This window comes from Diplotaxodon limnothrissa, linkage group LG14, assembly GCF_057381915.1.
Source record: "Diplotaxodon limnothrissa isolate DT_005_m linkage group LG14, D_limnothrissa_male_GT1.1, whole genome shotgun sequence".
Lineage (NCBI taxonomy): Eukaryota > Metazoa > Chordata > Actinopteri > Cichliformes > Cichlidae > Diplotaxodon > Diplotaxodon limnothrissa.
The window spans coordinates 31,595,346-31,622,357 of NC_140609.1; the positions used below are offsets into that span (position 1 = coordinate 31,595,346).

The 27,012-nt window shown below is 41.3% G+C and overlaps 1 protein-coding gene across 1 annotated transcript in view; it reads left to right on the top strand.

Moving 5' to 3' along the window:
- Positions 1 to 23,472, top strand: part of robo1 (roundabout, axon guidance receptor, homolog 1 (Drosophila)) — a 199,979-nt gene extending 176,507 nt beyond the window's left edge. Inside the window, exons 16-31 of the mRNA XM_085371614.1 lie at positions 451 to 682; positions 1,503 to 1,624; positions 3,128 to 3,299; positions 5,412 to 5,612; positions 8,414 to 8,440; positions 10,344 to 10,386; positions 11,975 to 12,129; positions 13,987 to 14,373; positions 15,094 to 15,210; positions 16,301 to 16,445; positions 16,704 to 16,934; positions 17,695 to 18,188; positions 18,300 to 18,461; positions 21,280 to 21,555; positions 21,639 to 21,832; positions 23,409 to 23,472. Of these exons, the coding sequence (XP_085227740.1) occupies positions 451 to 682; positions 1,503 to 1,624; positions 3,128 to 3,299; positions 5,412 to 5,612; positions 8,414 to 8,440; positions 10,344 to 10,386; positions 11,975 to 12,129; positions 13,987 to 14,373; positions 15,094 to 15,210; positions 16,301 to 16,445; positions 16,704 to 16,934; positions 17,695 to 18,188; positions 18,300 to 18,461; positions 21,280 to 21,555; positions 21,639 to 21,832; positions 23,409 to 23,423 (2,973 nt within the window). The 3' untranslated portion in view covers positions 23,424 to 23,472. The remainder of the gene's footprint in view (positions 1 to 450; positions 683 to 1,502; positions 1,625 to 3,127; positions 3,300 to 5,411; positions 5,613 to 8,413; positions 8,441 to 10,343; positions 10,387 to 11,974; positions 12,130 to 13,986; positions 14,374 to 15,093; positions 15,211 to 16,300; positions 16,446 to 16,703; positions 16,935 to 17,694; positions 18,189 to 18,299; positions 18,462 to 21,279; positions 21,556 to 21,638; positions 21,833 to 23,408) is intronic.
- Positions 23,473 to 27,012: the final 3,540 nt, after the last annotated feature.

Sequence of the window (27,012 nt, forward strand, 5' to 3'; positions counted from 1 at the left end):
TTTGTTTTTTACTACTACTACTACTACTTCGTGTATAAAGGTGCACTTTTTATTCTCTTTCCTGACTTTAGCAGTCAGTAGAGAGCAGGACAGGATGAGACAGGCAGTTCTGGGAGTCTGGGCCCTATTTAAGCAGCTCCAGACTTGGAGGAACCTTTGGCCAATGACCTCATAGTGTGGTTTGCACAAATCACTGCTGCTCCAAATGGCGCATAGACAGACTTTCGAAAGGAGAAATGTAGAAGATGGGGATGGATAAACAGAGGGGTGATGTGATGAGTTAGCACCCCATTCCATCTGCGTCTGGCGAACCTCTTTGCATGAATCCATGGCTGTCCAGTGATGCTACAGTTTATTACGCTGCCGTATCATTTTCCACTGTTACTTGTGACATGCATGATCCAGTTAAGCTGACACCACCTTTGCCTCTGTTCCTGTTGCGTTCACTAGGTGGAGCAGCAGTCACAGTACATCCAGGGCTACAAGGTGATGTACAGGCCTTCACCAGAGGGGCAACAGAGGAGTGAATGGGCCGTGTTTGAGGTGCGAACCCCTGGGGAGGGCAGCGCCGTCGTGCCGCACCTTCGGAAGGGCGTCACATACGAATTCAAAGTCCGCCCCTTCTTCAATGAATTCCAGGGAACAGACAGTGATGTCAAAATTGGCAAGACGCTGGAGGAAGGTGGGGAGGGTGTAAATGTGTACGGCTGTGTGCGAGAGTGCTTCAGTGCTTGCATGTGTGCATGCATGTTTTCATGTTTACACAGTTTTATATGCACGGCTTGCATGTGTGAGAGAATACAACAGCTGCTGGCAGCAGGCAGGATTATGTTATCGCTAACTGTGTTATATTCACGCATGCTTGGGTATGGCGAGCAATATACGACACCCCAGTTGCAAGTGTTATACTCATTTTTCATAAGGGTGTGGTTGTGGCAGACTTGTGAGGTTTGGTTTAAACCCAACTGCAAATTTTAATTTGTAGTGCAGAGTGTTTACTGGAGTGCGTGCGTTTTTCTGTGTTGCATGTGTGGGAGTGTTTTGATCTTTTTCTGCTGGATTCTCCTTTGTTTCCAATTGTGTCGATAATTGTTTCTGGAGTTCTAAACATAACGTTTGTTTTCTCATAATGATGTGTGTTTGTAACACTCACGCACACTGTGACTTTTTCTTTTTTCTTTTGTGTGCGCTTAATTACCATCACAGGTTGGCGCTCACACAGCAGCATATGCCCCAGCACTATAACTGTCTATTCTGAATAACAGTTGTTTGCTTTTACCCCCCAAAAAACACTTACATTTAGCAAAGTGATGTTTCAGATTTTAAAAAATGCTTATAAATTTGATAATTAGTCATTTGTTCACACATGAGCTTTAGTCACGCACAGAAGAAATTCTGACAGCTAAATTGCACAGAGAAAGCAGGGAGAGACTGTAGGCACTTAGGCTTTTTTTTCCCCCTATCATATATGAACATTTTTTTTCTTTTGTCTACCTCCCCAGCCCCCAGTGCCCCTCCTCGTAAGGTTACAGTGACAGAGAGTGGGGACAATGGGACTGCCATCATCGTCTCCTGGCAACCCCCTCCAGAAGAGGAGCAGAATGGGGTGGTCCAGGAGTACAAGGTAACAAGAAAGAAAAAAACCCCAAACAGCCAGCACTTACCTCAGGTCTGAGCAAGTAGGACTGTTCAGAAAGAGACACAAAGGAGACAAAACAGAGGTGAAGATGCTCAGATAAAAGAATAACAGAGAAACAGACAATACATAGACATGGAAAGGTAATGAATTCCTAGATGAGGCATACCTTTGTACACCTCTGTGTCTGCTGACAAAAGCTCAGAGACAGGAAAGTTGGAAAGCTAGTGGAAACAGTTGTGAAACAGTGCCATCTGGTGGAGGTGGTAAATTCACACATCTTGTGGCATTTCAAAAGTAAAAATCTATCAGTGTTGTATATTTTTCACCAAAATGTTATTATTATCTTTTATTATTTGCTGGGCTGTAGTGAGGCTTTAAGCTGTGATTACAGATGTGTTTGTGAAGTAGAGATGGAATGTTAGTTTTTTAGGAGTTTAGGGGAGATTATGTATTTTATAATATATGATTGTAGTGGTATTAATGAAAATGAGAAGTTTCCTTTGAAGAACAAACTACTTGCCTTTATTTCCTGCTGTCAATAAAGATGTAGTAGAGACATCAGTGTAGTGTGTGTATAAGAATGAGAGTAAACTTTTGGCAAAAGACCTCAGTATCTTTCTTTCTGTAACAACTCTAGTCCCCTGTCCTACCTCTTTACCAGATAATATTCACACTTTAACAATGGCCAATATAGGACAGCACTGTCCTGTCATACATTATGCTGTGGAAGTCCTTTATTTTAATTGGAAAGCCTTTATGAGTCAGAAGAGATATAGGTGAGTGGCAAAAAGGGAGATGAGGCAGAGCCTGTGAAAAAGTTAAGCCACTGTTAATTTTCCAGGTAAATGTTTTCTGCTGATAGACTTTAGAGTAATTTCATGGTTTTTAAGTACAGTTCGAGGAGTGTTCCCTGCTCATTACTGAGCTCAGTCCCCAGCGGCACTGCTTCTCACCACAATTTTTAAGATGCACAGGAAATTTTAAGCCTTTGTAGTTTTCATCACAGAAGTGCAAAAACACACACGCTGGATGAAGTGAGCATATTAACACAGTTAACTGGTGGAAGGAGGTGAGGGGTAAAGAAAACAGACTGACAGAGATGTCTCTGAGTCCTAATCCCAGGTTAAAGTATACTTCTGTGACCCTGTTGGAGTTTGTCTGCCCTTCTAGGGACTCGCAGCTCTAAGCTTCTGCTAAAATTGGGTTAAGGAGATGATTACTGTTTTTAATTGGTTTGAGACTGCTCCGTGACATGTTATGACTACCTCAAGTAATAATAACCCTGTGTTGAGCATATTCTGTAAAATGTTGTAAGTTATAACATGTTTTCCTGCCTCAGAGATGAAACGCAATACCCAGATTGTGCTAAAATGGCCCCAGCCTATTATAAGAGCACAAGACCAGTGGCAGCTACCAAACTAAATGTTCTCACGAAACGCTCATAACATTGCCTCAATCTCCACTTCATCTTTGTCTCTGTTATGGCAGATTTGGTGCTTGGGGAATGAGACTAGGTACCACATCAACCGTACAGTTGATGGCTCAACCTTCTCCGTGCTGATTCCCAGTCTGGCCCCGGGGATCCGCTACAGTGTGGAGGTAGCAGCCAGCACTGGTGCAGGTCCAGGGGTCAAGAGTGATGTCACTTTCTTTCAGCTCGGTGAGTAGAAACAACTGTTGCTTCTCTCCCCTCTTTTCCTTTTTTAAAAACATTACTTCAGTGCCTTTGTCTTCTGCCAATCCTCACAACTGAGTGAAGTTCAAATATTTGACAAATAATTATGGCATTAATCCAGACATCTTAAATTAAGAGCTTTAGAGAGAAAGGACTTAATGCCAAGTAAACAGACAGTTATGTAATGCCCTTCTTTATGGGAACAGCCATGTGCAAGCCTCTGCCTGTCTTCTCTTTTTTATCATCAACGATGTTTTAAAACTATAATTGGAGTGATTATTGTTAGAAAAACATCATCAAACCTGCCACACGGGAGTCTGATGAGTCTGAATGACAGGGGGTCTTATACAGCTTTTGCATAGTCTGAAATAGCTTTAGTTTACAGTAGCTGGCAGTACGATCAACACAGGCACATTAAATTCCTGTGTGGCAGAGCTGTTGAACTGACTGCCGCACCCTGCTCCATTCTCCAGTCAAGGATGCAATGTTTTCTGCCTCTGCTTCGCTTCAGACAACAAAGGCAATAATGAATCGTGCACTCCGGGCTCAGACATGACATGTTATTAATGCTAAGACACACAGCGGAGCCTGCTTCAGAGGCCAGTTGTTGTAATTTACTTATTGTTTTTTGTTCTTTTAGTCTAGATGGACAAATATTTGGAGATATTTTGTCAGTTTTTATTCCCCAAAGCTCTGAGCTGGCCTACTCGGGAGAGATGGAAAACACATGAATAGCAGGATGAGGCAGAGAGAGAAAGAGCTCCATCTGGTTTCAAATGTGTGATTGAGTGGGCTGGGATGAGCATGAAGAAGCATTGGCTGTGACTGATACAATTTATCTCACTTGAAGAGTTCCTGTGGTGATTGTTGCCATGTTCCAACACTGCACTGGAACAATGTGCCTCGGGGACCAGCGCTTCACCCAAATGCATTTGTCACACTCGGAGCTTGTATGCGTCATCCCGGCCTAGATACCTGTACAGTCCCTTGTGGGCTGCTTAGTCACATTGACATGCTGCGTTCCCTCGGCCAGACAGAGCCACAAATTGAGAAGACTGCAAAGTAAGAAGGGATGCAGCCAAATGGAGACGTAGCCTCAGTGCCTGAGACAAAGAAAGATACAGAAGGGGTAAAGGCAGCGAGCTGGTTTCTTTTGGGAAGTGTTTTTGCTTCTGGCTAAGAGTGCCAGTTTAGAAGAGTGGCTACAACATGAAAGACGCGAGAAAAAGAGACGAAGACAAAGTAACGAGAACATGAAGAAATTTCAGAGTGACAGGGGTTGGGGCAAGTCAAAGAAATCTTTCATGTGTCACGATGAGAAAAACAGACCGAGAGCAGGTTGTTGTTGTGAGCAGCTGTACAGCCAGCATCTTTTCAGCAGCACATTTCACAGTGAAACAGGCTTCAAGGCATTCACACCTCAGTTTTTCCACAGATGTGCCCCGGTTTGCTAATTACTGTGGTATCTGTGTTTGAGCTTGATCTCTTTGGATTTATTTATATGATTATGATACCACTATTGCTCGGTGTGAATGATGTCTCTCTTTTTTCCTATCCGCTTCCATCAGGCTGTTATGCTGCACAGGCTCTGTTTGAATGTCTCTGGTTGCTTTTATATGCTCACCTGCTATTGTTGACTGGGATTTGCAATGAAAGCCTTTTGAATTATAGAAACAACTCCTTTTCCACAACAACCCCAGCCTCATACATACCCGCTGAGATGAAGAATCTTTTTATGTACCAGGAGAAAGAATATCCCTATTTATGTATTGTGCAGGCTCCATTTATTTTAAATGTATTTCTCTATTTCAGTCTTTTTCCACTTGGTTTAGTTTCAGCTTTGAATAATGTTGTTTTCACATTCCCAACTCACATTATTTCACTTGTCCCATCCAAAATTTGCAAGTCAAAATATACTGCTTCTTCAATCATTTCTACTTTGTGGGTGCCAGTTTTAGCACTGCCACATGGCTGAAATGCAGCGGCCTGGGGTCAAGTCCCACCACACACTTTCACTGCTTTTCTGTCTACTAATATGCTGTCTAATAATCGCAAAAAGCACAAAAAATAACTTCTACTTTGTTCTCACTGTTCTAGATGCTTCTGGCCGAATGACAGACACAGTGAACCAGGAGAACCCCCTGTCCCAGCAGATCTCAGATGTGGTCAAACAGCCGGCATTTATAGCAGGCATAGGAGCTGCTTGTTGGATTATCCTCATGGTCTTCAGCATCTGGTTGTACAGACACCGAAAGAAGCGGAATGGCCTGTCCAGCAGCTATGCAGGTATACGCAAAGGTCAGTACACGAATGTAACAAATTCAACAATCACCGAACTATCAACTTGAATTTCAAATTCAAGGCGCCGGTTTACTTCAGTGAGGTTTTCTCACTGCATTTAGTGAGCGAGTGCGACGCAATTCGGTCTTCCCCATCGTCTTTACCCTAAATGACGCCAACCTACCTCACATTCTCTCTGTCAAACACAAAGATTTCTTTGTAGAGCAGCGCTGGAGGTGAGGTCTCCCGTAGAGTACTTTAAGATGCAGTGTGAGCTCCTGCTGAGAGTACTGCATAAACACCTCTTTTATTTTGTTTTCATACTTCTGTCACGCTGTCTTTGCAGGAGTGTGTTAGGAGTGTTTGCAGTCAAGTACAGTTTGGCATCCAAAATTCCTCCTTTTACCAACTCCCTTCTGACTGCGCTGGGAAAGGGATAATGTCTGGCTGTAATCTCGCTTTTTCAAGGACACATTCTCACGTGGTCAAAGTACTTTTGAGAGAGAGGCCTTCAGATACAGAGCAGCCAATTATTTCATTCTGGTTAATAAGGACCTCATACCTTTGTTTCAAAAACTCAAAGACTGTATTTCAAGGATGTTGGCATAGCCTCTGCCTAACTCATTCATTTTTTTTTTTACCCGACTTAAAGTAATGAGGTTCATGACATCCCCAGCCTCTGCCCGCAATATTTAGAGTATAAAGAGAGCCATTAGCCCCTCTTTCAGAGTCTCATTTATGTGTTGGCTGGCTTAATGTGTGGCCTTGGGCTGTGCAGCTGTTGCCTGTGAGTGCTACCTTCTACAGCCTCACTTCCAGGTTTAGGTTTACTGCTGATTGCCAAGGTTAGAGAAGATAGACCCTTCAACCTTGATACACACACAAACAATGATTTTAGCTGTAAATCTGTGGCTATCTGTGCTCTCAATTTACTCCAGCCATGATAAAAGTGGGAGCAGTGTCTCTCAAAGTAAAAGAGACCTCAGCTAAGCTTATCCTGATCTCCTGCACATTTACCTGTGTGGTCTGTGAGAGCTATTGTGGGGTTTTTTTGTTATGTCTTAGATTACAGAGAAAACAAAGTGAAGACCAATATTTAATGAATGCAGTCATGATCTGAGGTCAGGTAAGAGATGAGAAGACAGTGTAGCATAAGGTTACCTCATGTCCCGCTGTGAATCATATATGTTGATGTTTGGTCAAATTTGGAAGAAAAAAAAAGAAAGAAAGGAAGATGGAAGCTCTTTAGAAAACCAGGAGGCAGACATACCTCCCCTTTTTCTCCTCCTGGTGTTCCCAGACCACAGTCTTTGTTTTGAAAAGAGTATAATTGCAACCACATGAATCAACAATCTTCGCTAAGCTGAATTTGCATTACTGTGTATCTGTGTGTGACAGTATATGCTAGCGCCGTCTCTAAAAGATTACATTTATTTTGTCAATGCAAAATTAGTCTAAACAGCTTTCTCTTGTTTCCCTCATGACCTCATGGCGCTCTGTCATTATTCGAAATACTACAAATGACATCACTGTGTAACACAAATGTTATTATGGGATGCTACAGAAGCCTTCACATCTTTTAGCTCAAGTCATTTTTAAGAAAAGAAAGCAGCAGTTACATACAGTCACAGGTTACATACTGGTTCATCGCTCTTGGGAACAAACATCTGCGAGAATGGCAACCTGATTCTTGATTTATGCATGTTAGTCACGTTTCTATTTCTCACGACTGTTTTGGGTACGTCTCTTCTTCAAAGGCTTATCAAACAGATAATCTTTTCCAACCACTCATATCTTTCGATTTGTTTGAGCATCAAGGGGAAAGATTCAAACGTGATAAGATGATTGTGATGTTTAAAGGACATCTGTTCGCACGGGGTACTGTATGAGGTAATTATTTGAGGAAATAAAAATGTGACAGCAGCAGTAGTATCCGCTTCTTAGATGTCTCTTCGCAAAAGCAGTTTTAGTCTGAAGGCAAAGTGCAACATTTCTAAAAAATGCACATATTTAAGGCAGTGTGCTGGATGACTACCAGCATGGGGCAAAGTTGCATCAACTGGAGTGTTTACTGGAGCATTCTTAACTTCTTCAAACAGGGAAACGACTCAACTATATTTTAAAGACCATAAAAATATAGAAGTTATTAAAGAATTTAATCCACTTTCATTGGGTTTCTGAACCATTTCATAAACCAATGCTTTAAAAAAAAAAGTAATAATAAATAAAAATGAAAATGTGAAAATAATGTTGTACTAAGGCTTTCATGACCAGGCCATAATTACTTGTTGGGCTGCAATAATCTTAAAAAAAAAAACAGAATTTGATGCATTTCTTTGCCTGCCACATGTTGTATTGAAAAAGTCACAAAGTTAAAGTTAAAAACTATAGCATGATATCAGTAATTTTTTGCAGTAAATATCAGATACTTAGGATCCTATTTTCTACAAGAGTTTTCAAAAACAGGCACCCTACTACAGTAGATGGATGTTTAATAAAGAACCCCTTCCATGCCTGTGCGAGCAATTAAGTTGTGAGGGTGATGATGTGAGTGTTGAGATAGCAACAGACATCTCAACAGTGCGAGACCTCTGAACAGCAGGCCTCCGACAGTCTGGGCCACGACTTGAACCAGCAGCTGGCTCAACATTCATTTTCCCTCTGGGATGTCTGAGAGGATCAAAGACTAGCAAGCAGCATGCAGCGTGTGAATACAGGCTATTGAAGTGTATTGCGAAACTTATACATTTTGTGGAGTTAATATTTAGAAAGATAGTTCTGATAATTCAATAACTTTCTTTCTCTGTCTTTTCCAACAGTGCCATCCTTCACTTTTACACCAACAGGTAAGCACCTTCTCCTGCAGTACATACAGTATCTATGTTTTTATAAACTCAATGTACTACAGCACAGGCCTTTTCCCATTTTCACAAACTTCTTGGAACATAAAAATACCAAACAGTGTGCTCAAAACCTTAAGCACATCTCAGTCCAGTTTCCCAACAGAAAAAGGCCAATTCAGGAAAAAAGGAGGACAAACAAAACAACACAAGAAAACAATCAGAATCTGACAATGACAGAAACACATCCCCCATAAAATCCAAAAAAAGATTCCTAAACCTATTCAAAGATCCCTTGTTTGTCCTTCAATATATGTTATTCTTTCAGTGGGAAGGTTGTCCTCTTTGTTTCCTTTTAAATACAAACCAAACCAGAATATCTTATAACAACAGAAACATTTTCACTGCCGTTGGGGAAAGCGTCCTTTAATGGCTTTAACAACCACAGTCCTAATAGAATCATTAGAGAAATTACCAGCTGTAGAGAAGTTGGTGAGGAACACTTGATTAAAAAACAAAGAAAGGCCCAATTAATTGGCACAGCAATGGTCTACCTCCACATAAATATTCCAGCAAATATTTGAGCTGTTTCAGAACTTAAAGCTCAAAAAAGAGAGGCCACAGTACCAAGAATCTGTTTTATAGTAGTGGTAACTTGATCAAAGGGCTGCTGGCAACCTCAGAGGGGATTTAGGAGAATGACACACCACCAGAGTCTCCAACACACCAATTAAACAGGCAAGTGGCAGCAGAGCTAAGGAGGTTATCTGTGAGCTGAAGTGACACAGCATAAAACAGATAAAAGAAAAGCTCCTTGTATATCTGTATCTTTCTGTCCCTGCAAGTCTGTCTTTACAGTTCTCTCCACCTTCTTCTTTCACTCGTGGACTTTCATCCCTCGGAAATTCCTTGTTCCCTTGAGGTGTGCAAAAGGGTGTTGGCGGTGTTTAGCGAAATGGCAAATGTGAAACCATGTGAATAGATAAGAGGAAGTAACAGTGAAGGAGACAATCCAGTGCACTCTGTGTTTGTTGTTCTACTGGTTGATCCTGTCTGTGCAGGGATTGTATCTACACGGTAGCAGTGCGCTTTGTGTCTGCCTTGAGGCTTGCAATCAGGTAGAATCATTTTGCAGTGGCAGGCTTGTTTCATGGAAATCTTTCAGCTGAAACATAGTCCTTGCTTGCGCGTTTAGGTTCGATTCTTTAGAGAGAAATTCCCTGCCCTGGTACTCTGTGTGAAACCAGGATTTTACTGAGCATTATACTGATTTTCATCTTTAACCAGACTGCGATAATTTAGTTTTGCATAAGATCTCCTCTGGCTACATGCAGAGACCAAACCACACACTTCCTGTTTTGAAAGAGAGACATGGAATCAACACAGCAAAGGCCCAACCTACCCCCTCTTCCACCTTCTCTCCTCTCAGGGAAGAGATTGTAATTAAAGTTAGAAGTTTATCTCGCCTTCACACACACCGGCAGCTTAGAGCTCCTTGAAAGAGTCCAACTTGCAGCACACAGAGCTTCAAACACGCTGAACCCGAGCCAGACAACCAAAGAGCTCTGCATCTTTGTTCTTCATAAGCCTCTTACACATCCTCCTGCTCCTGTTGCTTCGTGTGTGCGTGTGTGTCTATGACTCAGCTGAAATGATGACACATGCATTCAATCACACACTCACTTGCTCTGATACAAAACACAAAAACACAGCACTAGCTTAAAAGCAGTTTTCTCCCAATCATTTTTCACAAAATTGGCAATTCAAAATAAATAAATAATTCAATAAGAAAATAAGTAACTCAAATAAAGAATTTTATGTTGAACTTACATGGCTGTGGTGAAAAGAAGGACATCACGACAATCATAACGTTGGTGGAATCACGACAAACTCATTTTCTCTCTTTCAGTGGCATATCAAAGAGGTGGAGAAGGTGTCAGCAGTGCTGGAAGGTAAGAGTTTGTTTAGTGTCTTTGAAAAAATATATCTTTTAAACAGGCGCATTAAGTGAATGAATGCTAAGAATGTAATTTCAAATACAAAGAATCCTTAAACCTCCGGAATATATTAGTAGGGTGTGCCTTGTGTACTTTTCTTTGACAAACACTAGGGGGAGTGCTGTGCCTTTCAAAGGTAGCACAGAGCAGAGGAGAGGGGTAAGGACTTGCATTAAGTATGTAATAATTCTACAGGAACAAAGCCCCATATAGTCTGCCAAGTGCCCATCCTTGTCCCAAATGGTGGAGAACCACATGCAACCACCAGGCTGTGCCGTAGCATCACCATAAAACATTAATGGAGCTACATGCATGTACACAGCAGCAACAGCACGCCGCCTAATGTAGTGGAATTGTGCATTTTGCATAAACAGCAAGAATGTCTGGACTTGGACCTGTATATCCATTGGATGGCATTTGGCATGTGTTCACATAACTGGTAAATAGCAGGGAAAAAACAGGAAAATATGCATTCATTCATTATGCGCTCTTTACTCTAGTCCAAAACATAGTTAATACTGTAATGTATGCGTGTGTTGTTCTTCTGTTAATGAACAGTTAGCTTGAAGCCATCATTATATTATTCAGTTGTATGACTGAATTGTCAGCTCTGCACAAAGACAATGGTTGTTCAGTATCAACATATAACTGCCAGGGTGATTGAGGAGTCATTGTGAGATTGTATTTGGCTGTACAAGACAAATGTGTTCATTACCCAAAACGAATCCAAGAAATGAGTCATTTAAGAGGGAATAAGAAAATGTAATTCATGGCTAATTCACTGTTTCGATACGCGAACCCAGAGTCACTCTATAGAGATTTGGATACTCACACAATATATGTTCCTGCATTCTTTTTGTATACTAAATTGATTCGTTCAATGAGCAAAAACAGACTGTCTTTACTTGGCTTAAGGTCCAGTAGTACAGTAGAATCCTGTTAAATGAGCCAGCTTGATTTGAATTTGAATTAAAGCTGAAAAACAGGAGACAAGACAGAGATGGATGGCAAAACAATGATAAGGATGCATTTTTCTTCCGTTGCTCAAGTCTGTTCTCCTTGTGTACAGCTTAAAGAAAACACTTTCCAATGATAGAGATATTGTGTGACACTGTGGAATCTACTCTGTGAGTATTTGTGGTTCACTGCCTGTTCAGGACGTGGATTTCGCAGCATTGGGAGAGAATTTTATCTAGCTGTCTAATCCAGGCGGATCGCTAATGCTCACGAGGGCTCAGGGAAAGTGTCATTGGCTATGGCCAAGCCAAGCACACACAATCTATTTAGCTGGGCTTTTTTCTAATGTGCTCCCTGGGCCTGTGTGTGGCCGAAAGGCAAAAAGTGCTAAAGCCGGATTTCTACTTTTCCCCTTCTTAGCTGGATAAATAAACTCACATAATCTTCTCTTTCAAATATTATGTTATTGTGGGTGTTGCAGTTCATTCACATAAATGTCACTGCGGCATTGGCTTGGTTTCTTACTATTGTTAACCATTTGGTGCCCTTTTTGTTTTTTTTCCCTCCTCCTTTTTTTTGTCCACAGGCCTGGTTTACTAAACATTGGGGACTCTGCCACTCAACCCTGGCTGGCCGACACATGGCCCAACTCATGTTCCAACCACAATGACTGCAGCATCAACTGCTGCACTGCTGGCAATGGCAACAGCGACAGCAACTTGGCAACATACAGCCGACCAGGTATGCATGTTTTGTCAGTGCCGTATGTAGTCAACAACCAAAATAAACCCTCCTCTCGAAGGCAACAATGCAATCATTTGACAAAATAACTGTAGAGATAAGAAATGTAGGGAGCTGGGGGAATCTGCAGTGCAAAAGGAAGTAAAATCTGATATCTAGGTTAGCTCCCTGGAGAGTTATTCTGTGTATCGCTCCCTTCTGTAGGTCTCCACAAGAAAAACCTAGAGAAATATTAGGATTAAGAGAGGCTGTGCGCTTGTGTGTTGGATTTATCTGAGGTTAAAGTAGAGCTGTTTTAGGCAGGAAATAAAAGGAGCACACTGAGCAGGGCTCATAGCTCTACTCTGTTGCTAATCAAATTGCTCTGCTGATTTCCATACAGTTGTTATACCCGGTAATGTAATTTCCCCTAAGTGCTCAGTTATTTAAGAAATGTGCAGCGGGCGAAGGGGTCAAGGCTGGACTGCAGACGATGGCCAGAAGCAGAGAAAAAGAGAATGATAGAGGGAGAAGGGTGTACCTGGAAATGCAGATGGAAAAAGTAGTGATGAAGAATAAGTGTATGTTACAGTGAGATGTATTGGCATAAATACAGAGCAAAGATAAGATAAGTAGGGTGAGGGGGGGAAAAAGAGAACACCACCAGGTGGCCTCTAGTTTATTTAGCACTAGTACAGTTATCAACAAAGGGAAGCATATTTGGCCTCAGAATCTTATGCATTGCTGCCAAACCATACACACACACACACAGAGTATGATGTAGGACGTAATATTAATAATTAACAGCCATGACCAAAAAACCTCTATCCTCTGGAACTTGGATTGCAATGAAATGCTTTATGTTCTAAATTATGCACTTTGGGACTATGCCTTTAAGGGCAGCACATAATTCCTGTCCAGCTGTTCAATCCAATATCCATCCAGCCACTAAATAGTTTCTCCTGACTTCAAACCTTTCCAGTGAGGATTAATAATTCATTTTATAGACTATAGTCAAGTTGAGTTTTTCTTTGTGCTAATCACCCCTCTGAGGTTGAAGTGTTTAACTCTACCTTAACATGGTCTGAGATGTTTAACAGGGAATAACAGGCTAGAGGCAGCCCTCACTCGCATGACACCCTGCTGTATGACACTAAGGAGCTTGCCAGACGCATGCTTTGTGTGTGTGCCAAACCTAAATTCTGAACATTAAGAGGATCACTGACTAGGTGACAGAGCAAAGAAATACGAGTTAAGGTCCCTTTATCTCAGCCATAGGGGCGCTTTCACACATCAACCTTTTGAAGTGTTTGAGCTTTTCCATGCAGCTGAAACATGAGTTACGTGGCACGAGCTGCGCGCACCTATGGCCGTCCTTGGTATTTACCGCAAGGCTGGCTCTCAGATCTGCTGGAGGATTTGAATATTTTATGAGCCAGGGAAAATTGGATCTGTCAGTGAAGCTGTGCTTTTACTGCACGCCTCATTCCAGGTCTTTGATACAGACATGTCTCCGTCCCTCTCAATGAGCAAAGACGCTCCCAACCATCAGAAGAAAAAGAACACAGATGACACCTACACTGAGTCATGGGTGAAACTGAGAAGGGGGTAACATAACCTGTGTCAGTCACCTAGAGCAGATCGTCATTTTTGCAAACAAAACTGAGACTTAAAGCATAAGTAGAAATGTCTCTCTGGAAGGTGGGGATCATTCAAAAAGCTTGAGATGAAAAATGTGTTGCTTTTCTTAATTTTTTCAGCTCGACAGTAGATGAAATGATGCCTTATTGTTTGAAATCTTTTGCCAAACTGGCATACTGCTGCTAAGCTGATCAGCAGTAGAAAAGACTGACTAAATGCCCTCCTCATGTTCTTCAGCCGACTGTATCGCCAATTATAACAACCAGATGGAAAACAAGCAGACCAACCTTATGGTGCCTGAGTCAGGAGTCTATGGAGATGTAGACCTGTCCAACAAGATCAATGAGATGAAGACCTTCAACAGCCCAAACCTTAAAGATGGCCGCTTTGTAGGTCCAGGGGGCCAGCCGACACCTTATGCCACCACTCAGCTCATCCAGTCCTCCATTATGGGAAACAACATGAACTCAGACAGAGTGACTGGAGGGAGTGGAGGTGGACTCGTGGGTGGAGGAGAGGTGAATGAGAAACACTGCTGGAAGCCCCCCTCAGTCCAGCAGCAGAAACAGGAAATAAGCTCCCAGCTGCAGTACAACATCATGGAGCAAAACAAGCTGAACAAGGGTGAGTGTGTGGAATAGCCAGCAGCCATCTTTAGAGAGGCCAACTCCAAGCCATGATCTTCTTCCACTCGATTTTTCCCTCACTTCTCTCTTCTCCTGGCTGTTTCGCCCCACTCTGGATACGTGTAGAAGAGTTTCATGCTCATGTATCCCTTGGCTCTGTCTCAGTCCTTTTCATTCAACAAAAGCACCATCACTGTCTTTCTGCCTGTCTGTATGGCATTCATGCAACCTCTCCACGCAATCAAGTAGAATCTTTACTGCTAAATGAGGGCCAGGCTTGAATTGCTATCATCTTTTGGTATCTGGGGTGTCTTGTTTTATAACGAAAGCAGGTGTGAGAGTTTATCCTTGGTGTCAGATTTCTAAAGGAAAGATAAAGATAACTCAAAGATCTTTAAAGATGCTTTGAATGAAGCTATCATCACCTGGTCGTACCTGCAGAAAGGAACCACAGCTGGTGTGATAGTTTTAAGATTTCAGTGCAGCTGTTGCATGTGTTCACATACTCACATGAGAATGAATATGAAAGCATGACCTGCATGCCTCATGTGTAGCTAAATACATAGTTCTCGGTGTAATCTCATTTCACTCCATATATTGTTTAACGTTTCTAATGTAAAGCGGTGATCTTTGTTTAGTACAAAGTAGTCGTCTTTGTGGTGTCCCTGTTTGCCTGCCTCCCTGCAATAACTATATCCTTCACTATCCTCACCACCAGATCGCTACAGAGGAGGTGACAGCCCTATGCCAGCCACAATTCCCTACAGCCAGACTCATGACAGCCACACTGGGGGCTCCTACAACAGCTCTGACCGGGGCAGCAGTAGTACCTCCGGTAAGATGGTTAGAGGATCAAGGACAGGAGTTTTTTCAGGTCGGGCAGTCGGCTGTTATACAAATCAACACAGACTCTCATTCGATGTTTGCAGGAAGAAAAAAAAAAGGCAAAATATTATTTTTCCTGCTAAATTATTACTATGAATTCTATAATCACATATACCCTCAAGCTCCATTTTAAAATCCCAGTTTTCTCAAAGGCTTTAAATCACTTTGAGCCACTAATAAAATATGCTTTCAATTGTAATTTGATTAATTTGCATGTTAGCCCATCTTGAAGCAAAGCCTTCAGTGTGGAAACATGGTGAATAAAACACAAGTGCCAACAGTACTTTGAAACAAAGGCATGAGAGCATGTTTCCATTGTTTTTTGTTTTCTTTATGCAACATCATCCAAGGATGTTTAAAGCAAATTAGATAAAAGGAAATGCATCTTCAAATTATTTTGTGTTTGTTATTCTGCTTTGTACTTTTTATTTCTGTGTTTGTCCTTGCTTATTTTGCATTACTTCCGTTAATTGGCTTTACTTTAATTCCAGTATGGAGCAGCCTAATTTCATCATGGCCTCAATGTCTGTCTTTGGACAAGGACAAATGATAACACATTGCAGACGGCATGCAACACTGCCACCTTAATGCCATGTATCCATTCTGATATTGCGTTTGAAGTTCAAGCCATTAAGGAGCAGCCTTTAGTGCTGCCTGCACATCACAGCTCATTGGTTCACAATTTTAATAGTTTTCTATTAATTGGACCCTTTTCTGCTGTTTTCCTTCTACCTTTTCTCTTCATACTGGGTTATACCCCTTCAGGGAAATAGCTGTTTTATAGTATTTCCCCTCATTTAATTTCTGAGCAGTATGGGCATACTTACATAAATTGGAGAGTTGCATTAGCCTTTTCACTCTCACATGTAAAATTATCGTTTTCTTGTCAGTCAGCCTTATTAATGTCAATTGTCTCTGCTGTCAGTATCTTTGTTACCTTGTGATTTCTCCAGCATTAATAATTGATGTGATTTTTAGAGACAGAGAGTATGTGTATCTGTAGCGGTCCTGTGAATGATCGTTTTACCTTTTGTGAACAGGGAGTCAGGGTCAAAAGAAGGGAGTGCGCACCCCCAAAGTACCCAAACAAAGCACAATGAATTGGGCTGACCTTCTGCCCCCTCCTCCTGCAAACCCACCCCCAACTCGGAACACAGAGGAATACTCTCTACCGATGGAAGAAAGGTGGGACATGTCTAAATGGTCATCTGATCTGACAGTATATTTAAATACTAGTTCATTGCGGCTGCCTTTTCTCCACATTCATTCCAAACAATTGCCCCGAGCATTTTCTGTCCATTAGTGCTAGGTTCATGTCAGACTCTGATAGAAGGCTGACATGAATATTTAGAGGATGTTTTCTGGCTTCAATTAAAAAAAAAAACATTCATGTTTTTGCTGAGCGATATGAAGGTAATGAGGCTTGTTTCTCTCTGCGGGCAGCTGTGATCCAGACATGCAGTGCCCCATGCCCCCCTCTCACATGTACCTGCAGCCTGATGAGCTGGAGGAGGAAGAAGAGATGGAGAGGGGGCCCACTCCTCCCATCCGTGGGGCAGCTTCTTCCCCTGCTGCCGTGTCTTACAGTCACCAGTCCACAGCCACTCTCACCCCCTCACCCCAGGAGGAGATGCAGCCGATGCTCCAGGATGCCCCAGACAGCCATGAACGCAGGTACAGCAGCATGATGTCAAGCTGTCTGCAAGAATAAAGTAGCAGAATAACAGCACTCAGCTGCTGAAAAGAAAAAAAAAATCCTCAAGAAATGTATCTATTCTCTAAAGCCTCATAAAGAAACATGATTTACTTTGCATTTGAAATTCATGGCTGTTTTCCTGATTGAGCCCATTAAACTCCATGTATATCGTCTGTATATTGTGTGCACCGTTGGCCATTTTTCAAAAGCATATCTTAGGTTTTAGACTGATTTCTTACCTTCTAGGGAGTCATTTGTTGCAGTTCATTTCAGTATAGTACGGGGATTCAAGCAGTAGAACATTTAGGGGTTTTTTTTTTTTGTTTTTTTTTAAATGTGTTTCAAATAGGTAGCACATCAGCGTAAATTTAGTCAAATGTATTTTTGTCAATGATTATAATTGTGCAGAAATCCAGCTGTGAGATAGAACTGTTTTGGAAAACTCATCCCTGTTATTGTGCCTGAAGGGGGGGGGGATGCCATAATGAATTTGAAGTTCATCTTCCACAGAGAAGCCATTTTAAAATAAATTAGCAAATTCACATCATTGGGGTGATCAAAACTTAACTTCTAATGTGACATCAGAAGATCATCAGCATCATCAACAGTAAAGCACCTCATTTGTAGTCAATTGGCTAAAACATGGGACGATTAGGTTGTTTTTTCCATAACTGGGTAACTATGATTTAATGATGCAAAAAACTCTACAGTTTATGAGTTTCTTCTCATTTTTTATAGGCGCCATGCTGTGAGCCCCCCACCCCCTCCCAGGCCCATGTCTCCTTCACACACATATGGGTATATCAACACCCCGTTAGCCTTGGACACGGATGGTATGGAGGAGGAGGACATACTGGAGGAAGAGGAGGACGGCGATGAGACAGATGCAGAGGTGGCTAAGATGCACTACCACCACACCCACCCCCACACAAACCCTCACCATCCCCAGATGCATCCGCGGAGGTTGCTGCTACGAGGGCTAGAACAGACGCCTGCATCCAGCATGGGGGACCTGGAGAGCTCAGTGACGGGCTCCATGATCAACGGATGGGGGTCAGCTTCCGAAGAGGATAATGTCTCTTCGGGGAGATCCAGTGCAGTCAGCTCATCAGATGGATCCTTCTTCACAGACGCCGACTTTGCTCAAGCGGTTGCTGCAGCTGCAGAGTATTCAGGCCTCAGGGTGGCAAAGTACCCTAATTCACAGGGCCAAGAAGTTGGGGGAGCGTCGGGTAAAGTAGACCACTTTTATAGGAAATAATTTAATTTTATTGCAATAATTTTATTCTCTTGCTGTCCAAGAAAAAGAGGGGAAAAAACTATTGTTCTGTTTCTTTTGTCAGCACGAAAATACCAAATAAACCCATCAAGTCACCGTCCTGGCAGCCCGGTGTCTACAGACAGTAACATGAGTATGGCCGCTGTACACAGGAGGCCTCCTAAAAAGCAGAAACAACATCCAGTAGGTCATCCAGCGAACCAGAGACGTGACGTTTTCAATGAAGGTACACATCTTTTAATTACATCTAGTTATATTTAAAAACAGGCTCATTTGATATTGTAGATTACTAAGATAAAATAGTAAAAATCCTTTCTGACAATTAAGTAAAAACATTTCAGGTTCAAGTAATAGTCATCCAGAATTACAAGTCTTGTTTTAACGAATATTTCTTTCAGGTCTTTTTTTGTTTAAAGCCTATGGGGGGTGTGTGTGTGTGTGTGTGTGTGTGTGTGTTGCGATGCAGCATCTAAAAATGATCAATTATCAAGAAAATTAAATGTTTATCATCTCCATCCGGTCACACACAGTCTCTTTATCACTTATCATTATTTACACAGACAAGTGGCAGCAGTTTAGCTGTATCCCACAAGTACACAGATGGTCAGTTTGTATCAATGCTGCTCCTATATTTCCTGTAAAGATATGGAAGGGAGAAGTGCAGTTATCTGTGACAGAGTGTCTGTAAATGACTGAGTATGGGTGTGCTGTAAGCCAGAATTTTAATCATCTTCTCTCATGTGTTTATGCGCATGCATACGTGGCTTCACTCCTAATCTGTGGCAGGGCTGAACAGATCGGGCGAGTGGTGGGCTGGAGGCCAGGGCGGGAAGAAATTGAGGGGGGTTGTCTCATGGGGGCTCTGCCCAGCTTGGAGATGCTGACACTAGGATGTCTCTCTACTCTAGCCACTAATGAAATGGATCAAGGTGCTGTGGCTCATACTGAAGCATCACCTAGCTCAGTAGGGGTGGAACATAAACTAAAAAGAGGCTAAATACTGGAACAGCTGCACAGAGAAGGAAAAGCTTTAACCTTGTTAAGGGACAGAGCAATTAACATTTTATAGCACCATCATTTAAAACTCAGAAGCCTACCAACCTGTTTTTCCCCACTTCCTTTCTGCTTTGATCTTGTGGAAAGATCTTTTTTTTTAAAATTATTATTATTTATCTGTATTTGAGAATGTGCACATTGTCACTCCTGTGTGTACAGTATGTGCTGTCCCAGAGCTGGCTCTCCTCTTAGTGTCAGGTGTCCTTGAGTGTTGGAAGCACTTGACAGGGAGATTTAATATCCAGCTCACTGGGAGCCAGACCAGCTATATCACTGCAGAACCCCCCCCAAAAAAACCATCATCCTTATATCCTGGCTTCCTCCCCATCCGCTGCCCCTCCCATTGGCGTGATCTCTCCATCCCACTCCACTCTCCTCTCCTTTCCTGCTCTGCTCCGTCTTTGTTTGAGCAAGGAGGGGGCGTACTGACAGCTCTGCAGTTCTGTCTGCCTATCAGTCCTCCTGCTGATTACATTTGATCTGAATGGATTGTTTTTCATTTAGAGTTTATTGCCTCCCCTGCCCCCAACCACCCACCCTCCCACCCTACAGACCCTGTCTGTGGTTTGGAATACTGCTTCTGAGGTGATAGGTAAAAAAGATTTAATGAAATTTAAAAGAAAGGAAACACAAACCCTGTTTTCTAGGCACAAATTACATTTACAGAGGCAAACACATATCTGTCATTTGTTTATATATCCCTGAGGTGTCCTAATTTCTTTAGGTTAAGACTGCTAACCAGAAAAAAAAAATCAACACCTCTACCCCTGCACCTCAGCAGCCTCACTTCCCTACTACTTATCCTTTTTTGACCTAGTCATTTCTTTTGTTTGCACAGTTGATGTGAAGTTATATTCTCTCCATGATTCATATTATGTTTGACTCTGATGCCTTTGTCTGCTTCCTCACCGAACTTAACCCTTTCCTTTCTCTTCCGATATGCTTCAGCCTTGCCTGCCTAATTAACCACCAGACCCTCAGATTAATCCTCCTTGGCAAGCTCTGAGACAGTTTCAGATCTGAGCTCTGTTCTCGCCGATATTTCCTCGTAAATCTAAAAGGCGCTCAGCTCCTCCGTTGTAGCAAGCTATAGCTCAAAGACTGTGGCATTGATCGGACTCTGACTGAGGCAGAACTCAGGAGGCAAGACAGATATTAAAAAACTGCAGACGCCTCTCTGCTATATGATATTGACCATCCCTTTTGTATTCAAGGGGAGTGGAGGATAATCAGGAAAGTGTATTGAAGCTTCACTATACTGCTAAAACAACACAGCAAAGACATTACCAGCCCCATTAGCTTGTTGTGTTTAAAAAAAAAAAAAAAGAATAAAAATCTTTGATTCTTCTAATCCAGTTTTGTAGCCACTGAGATCTTAAGTGTAAGAGCTGACGCTCACTATGTTTAATAACGTTCTAATCCAATGTGGATTATGGGTCTGGCTGCCAACAAAACCATCCTCCAGGTTGGTAGCTGATTAGAAGATGAAATGCCATTGATCGCAAGCAGACAAGGCTTTTGCTCTGCGTTTTGTTTAGATAGCCGTGTGATGTGTGAGAGGCCAGGCGGCTCACTGGCTGGTCTCATATGAATAATGGCTCAAGGACAAGCAGCATTGATTCATCGACAGAAGAAGTCGAATAGGCCAGAGAGGCAGCTGCTGACCGTCACACTCCCCTCCTCTCTTGCTCAAATCTCATAACTCTCTGGCAGATTCAGCCTCTCTAATGTCATCTGTTCTGTTTACTGTCTGTTCGGAGGAGTTTCCGTTCAGCATGGCTATGTCTGCAGCTCTGGGTGTATGTACACACATCACAGCTGTGTTTGTGCATCACCTTGCAGGTGTGAGACAAGTGAGTGACAGATGATACACACTAAAGTTTCATAAGTACACAGATCTTGTTCTCCAGTCTGTTGCAATTTTCTAAACTCTTGTGGGGTTTTATTTTGTTTTTAATGTGCTTTTGCTTCCTGTGTTTATTTTTCAGATCTCCCACCTCCACCCATCCCCCCTCCAGCAGTGCTCAAGTCCCCTACACACCCTTCCAAGGTAGCTCTGGAGGGCCGGGGAGTGATTTCCCCCAAAGCCGGTGAAGGTCGAGACAAGAGAGGAGGAACAGGGGGATATCGAGCCCGAGAGGACTCGGACCCCAGAACCAGCTCATCTGAACGCAAAGATGCTCAGGATAGACAAAAGACTGCTCACGGAGGGAAAGGGAATAAACATGAGAGTAGCACTACCAACAAAGCACGCCAGCATGCAGGTACTACAATAGTTACAGCATAAAGGAATTCTTCAGTCCGATGGGTAGCACCTTGATTCTTAACTATTGTTCCCTGTTTATAGGTTCAGAAGACATTATGCCGTATAGCCGACCACAGTTCCCTACAGTCAACAGCCCCCGAGACCCAAGCTCCTCTAGCTCCATGTCCTCCCGGGGCTCAGGGGGCCGGCGGAGAGGAGAAGGAGGGCGAAGGAACCCTGCAGATATGGGCCTCAACACCTCCAGAGCCTTCCAACCAGGAGATGAAGAGATAGAGGTAAAGGGTAGTCTTAGACTCTACTTCTCTGAAATATACTTGATGGGCATCTGCATTCTACTTGAGTAATGTCAAAGACAATGTCCCATGTTTGCATCTGTTAATTTTGGCAAGAGATTGAATACAGTTTTTGGACAATGACACAATCTTTGTCATTTTTGGCTCTCTACACCATCAGACTGTATAGAGCCAACTTTATTTCAACGGCTCTATATTTTAAATCAAGGTATTTTTACCAAACATATTGCATTAGTTGTTTGGCAATTTTCAGAGGCTGAAAAGGAATTGGACAACTGACTGACAAATAGTGTAGTAGGCAGGTTAAGTCTCAATAACTGGAAGTCTTAACATGAGGAAAAAAAGATCATCATGCAAAAGAGGGAAAGACACTACTGGCTAAAAGCCAAAATAAACCTATCAGAGAGAAAGCAAAAATTATAGTAATGGCCCAAATCCATATTTGTTAAAAACAAGGAATGCACTAGGCAGCTCAGCAATACCAAAAGGCCTGAAAGACCAATGAAAACACCTGAAGTGAATGACCACAAAATTCTTTCCTTGGTTAGGAAAAACCCTATGCAATAGTTAGCTAGTCTTAAGGAGGTAGACATATCACATAAAAGAGCACAGTTCTTCTGGACAAAAAGAAAAAAAGAAAACAAAAATAAAACCAAAATTATCTTGTACCAGAATGGCGTGAAAAGGAAAGTAATTAGTAGGATTGCAACAGTTCCTGATCAAAAACACAGCAAAAATGGGTACGTACAGCCGCCAATGAAACTGGGTCACTAGCGTTTATTTATGATGCGACTGCTGATAGAAGTAGATGGATTCATTCTGTACAGGGATATACTCTCAGCTCAGGTTCAGCCAACAGACAACACTTCACAGTCCAAATCTCTTTCTCTTATATTTAATATAACCACATTATGGACGGACAAGCGCCTGTTTTTATGCGTTGTCATTAGCAACAACGACAGTAACAGCATCGTGTGTCCGCTTGTTTAAGTTCCACATAAACCTTTCACAATAAAGCTCAAGATCCTGTTGAGACTTTTCAAAATAAACTGAATCACGTGAAAGAGCAGATTATTAACGGATGAGAAGTAAAAAAGAGCCACCAGGTGCTAAAAAAATAAACCTTGGAGTCAAACGTTAGAACAGGCTTTTCCCCGCAGCACGCAGTGTAATAAATACTCACAAAGAAAACGGCGGCCGTTACAACTTATGTCTAAAAATGTATCGTTTCATGCATCAGTTAAAACACTCGACTCCAGGTAAAGGACGTGCAGCTGGAAACACTTCCCCCAAGTCGAGCTGCCCGAGATTCACAGAATTTACAGAAAATGTTACATGGCCAGTGATGGCCTGGCTGAACAAAACGGCTTTTGGTGATGTCTATGACTTTAATAAGGTATTGATTGCAAAGAATCAAAATCCTTTGCAGCCAATAATTTCGTATATAAAATACTTTTGTTTAAATTGTCCTCCAACAATGGGATACACAGATACAGATCTACAGTGAGTCAATATTGGCTGACCTTTGTGCTAACCAAAATGTTTTTGTTTTTCCCAGATGGTAGAAAGCTGAAGGAGGAGGAAAAGGACAGACTGTTCTGATTTTTTGTCCAAGAATGGAGCACCATTGTTTCTCTTACAGTTTTAAATATCTTAGTATTTCACCATCATGTTGGCTGCCCTCATACTGTACATCAGTAGTGTTTCTTTACATCTGAAAAACAGACCAATGTTGTTTTTTTTCTAACTTATCATTTTATATGTCCATTGAAAAAAACGAAAGAGTGAAGAATAAAATGGTGCATTCAAAACAAAATACACAGTAGTATATTTATGTATAATTCCAATGCAATATGGAGTGAACTCTTACTCCAGATATTGACATGACTCAGCTTGCCTTGAAAAGAACTTTGGAAAGCCCATACAGTGAGATGTTACTGTAATAAATTAGCTGCAAGCAGAGAGAGGTGGACTGTCTGTAAATATACATGTATACATGATGTCTTCTTGTTTTACCCATTGTGGTACCTCAAAATTGTCTTCCTTGTTTTATTTTTTGCAAATTCTAATTTTATTATGCCAGTAAATATAATTATTTTATCAATTCCATCCATGTTGTAAATTGCTATATTATTTAGCTTCCCCAAGAAAGTGCCACTTTGGGATTTTTCCTTTTTTTTTTTTATAATGCACTGTTATGTTTTGTGTTGTCATCAATGTTTGTTGTTTGTTTTACTTTGGTTTTAAAAGCACAATCACTAAACTTTATTTTAAACCATTCTATCTATTAACCTTTTTGTCTTACTGGAGGAAAACAGGTATGACAAAAGAGTCTAGTTAATCCTGATGATGATGATGATGATGATGTTGTAGGTAAAGATTGCCGTTTACAAAGGCTGTGCTTGAAAGGAGACTCCTTATGTTGTGATTGTCTTCCTCTCCAGTTCTGACACAAGTGATGACAACAACAGTTAATGTGAGTCATAGCTGCAATGTAAATACCTTTTCACATTGACCATAAACTCAGCTATTGCACATTAATTGAAATGGTAATGCTGACTCCGAATGCACTTAAATGAATGTCAAATACAGGAAAAATGTCACTTTGGGAATCTGGAGAGGTTGTAATTGGACAAGAAGAGTCTCTTTTCTTGATACTAAAGGGCTGATTGAGCCCTGTTTTAAGGAGAAAGGGTGCTGTTGTTTATTCATAGGACATCTGCAAACATTTGTTTCGTAAAGCAAAAAAGTAAAAAGAACTTTAAAAAAAGATGAATAAAAAAAAAGTTCAAATGTTCCTTTGGTCATTTGTCAGTATTTTCTGAAAGGATAAGCCTATATCCTTTTTTTTTAAAAGCTCAAATCCACAAAAAGGTTAAGACCAACAATTTGTTATTCTATGACTCAACATCCATTTTCCTTTGGTGTTTTTGGCACAACCCCACTCCTACTGAAGAATCTTTCCAGCCATCAGATTTCTACCGCTTATCCAGAATTTATTCCCAGGAACACTTTCCAACTCCTGCAGGGATCCTGAGGCTTTCCCAGGCCTCCTAGTTTGGTGTTTTTGGAAAAACCCCAAACAAAGCTAAAGTTTGTACAACTCATATCGAAACCGTTACAAGGCAGGGAGAAAAAAAAAAAAAGACAATGTCATAATGACACAGATGATCGCACCATAGACTCAATTATGTGCAATTATGCCCCCTCAGCATAAGAATGGGGGGAAAAAAAACAAAAACAAAACAACAACCTATGTATTGCCCTGTTTTCTTTTCCTAAGAAGTAGTGATGTGCGATTCCACTGATTTCCTTTCCGATCCGATACCAAGTAAAATTCAGGGTGGTATCGACGATATTGATCCGATACAGATACTTTGTACAAAAAATTATTTTATTTATTGTATTGCTATTGTATAGCTTCATAATGATAACAGGACATTAGACTACTTGTTCTTATCGCTTGACAATGCAGAATTATCATATAGAAATTCAAAAACTGAAGCTGTGTGCTATTTGAACACGTTTCCTGCCTGCGGTACTAAAGGACTCCGTGAGAGACGTCTGTCTCGCCCTAGCAGCACCCGTCCCTCTCCTCCTCTTCAGTTCGCCTCAACATAAGCTCGTCATATTCTGTGATATGATTTACTGAGGTATTTGACGAGGTTAGTGGTGTTGCCACAACACCTCACTGTCTTGCCACCTGTATCGCAAACCACGACTCGGCTGTTTGTGGAGGTAAAATACGTCCGCACATGACTCCATTTACGATCAGTCATTGTTGTGAGTGCGCACTCGGGGCAGCGACACATTTATACAGTCGCATATGATTATGAAAGGCGGAAGAGGAAGTAGTTCCTTCCAATGTAGACAATCTGAATGATATAATTTCTTTCCACTGTGTTCCTGTTAATGATAAACTACAAATCTACCCTAAATTACTAAAATATCTACATTTTATTATGAGAATCGATTCTAGAACATAAATGACTGGTATCGGAGGAATCTATATTTCAGTATCGATCTGCACATCACTACTAAGAAGCTGCCTCCATTTTCTTGTCTGCAAGTAAGAAACACACTAAGAAACAGTATTGTGTACCAACACACATCACCGTTAAGGGAACACAGAACCAAGTTTTTATAAGCTGCCCACCTGCGCACACATCTTTCATCACGGCACAAAAGGAGCTGCTGCTGGCAGTAAGAACTGAAAAACTGTGATACTCTCTGCACGTCTGCAGCAAGCATTTTGTCACTATTGGGTCAAATATCTAAATGGCAGTTTTAGCCTTTTATACTGTAACAGGTCTGTGCTACATCAAATCATTTGGAGTCATTTGCAAGTTTTTGCATCATATCGCAATATTGTTCCTATAGTGCACAAAACAATGAGGCAACCCTTCTTGACTAGATCCTAGATGGAAAATACTTTTCAGTCTTATAATGTGACAATATTGTGCAGCTCCTGACAAGTTAGAAAGGTTAAGTTACTTTAGTGACTGTTAAACTAAAGGGTTTCTTTACGGTTTTACTTAAAACCAAAAGATAAAATAACTTATAAATGCAGATAAACAATTTTTTTTCACTGCATCATCAGGAACATGAGCCAACATTTTTCCAAATATCGGAACAGAATTTTGAGGACATGTTGTGCAACTCTAATACCACAGACTTATAAACAGAGTAAAGCATGTTGACAATATGCAGCTTTTAATCATTTATATTATTTTTGCATTACTAAATACTGGATAACTCCCAGGCTGCTAAATACAGCCAACACCACATTTTAACTTTTCAAAATAAGAAACTAAAATAATGTGCAAAATGTGATCCACTTTCCACTTTGATCTCTCAGTTGCATATAGCTGACACCCCCCACTGCCAACCCCCCAAAACGTTGTCAGGATTTCCAGAGCATTTTCTAGAGTATTGCACAACATAAGCAATGAGATGTTCAATTCGTTTTTAGCACTTTTCAAAAACATAAACAGGATTTCTATTAATTTCCCATTTCTGACTAATCAATAATGTGTGCGAAGTATACAAAACTATTTCTGCTGGTGTAATAAATGATTCATAAAAGGCACACATTTATTTTAATGATATATTTACCATAAATGTAATTGATCATAATGACCCAAGTGTAATTGCATCAGCTA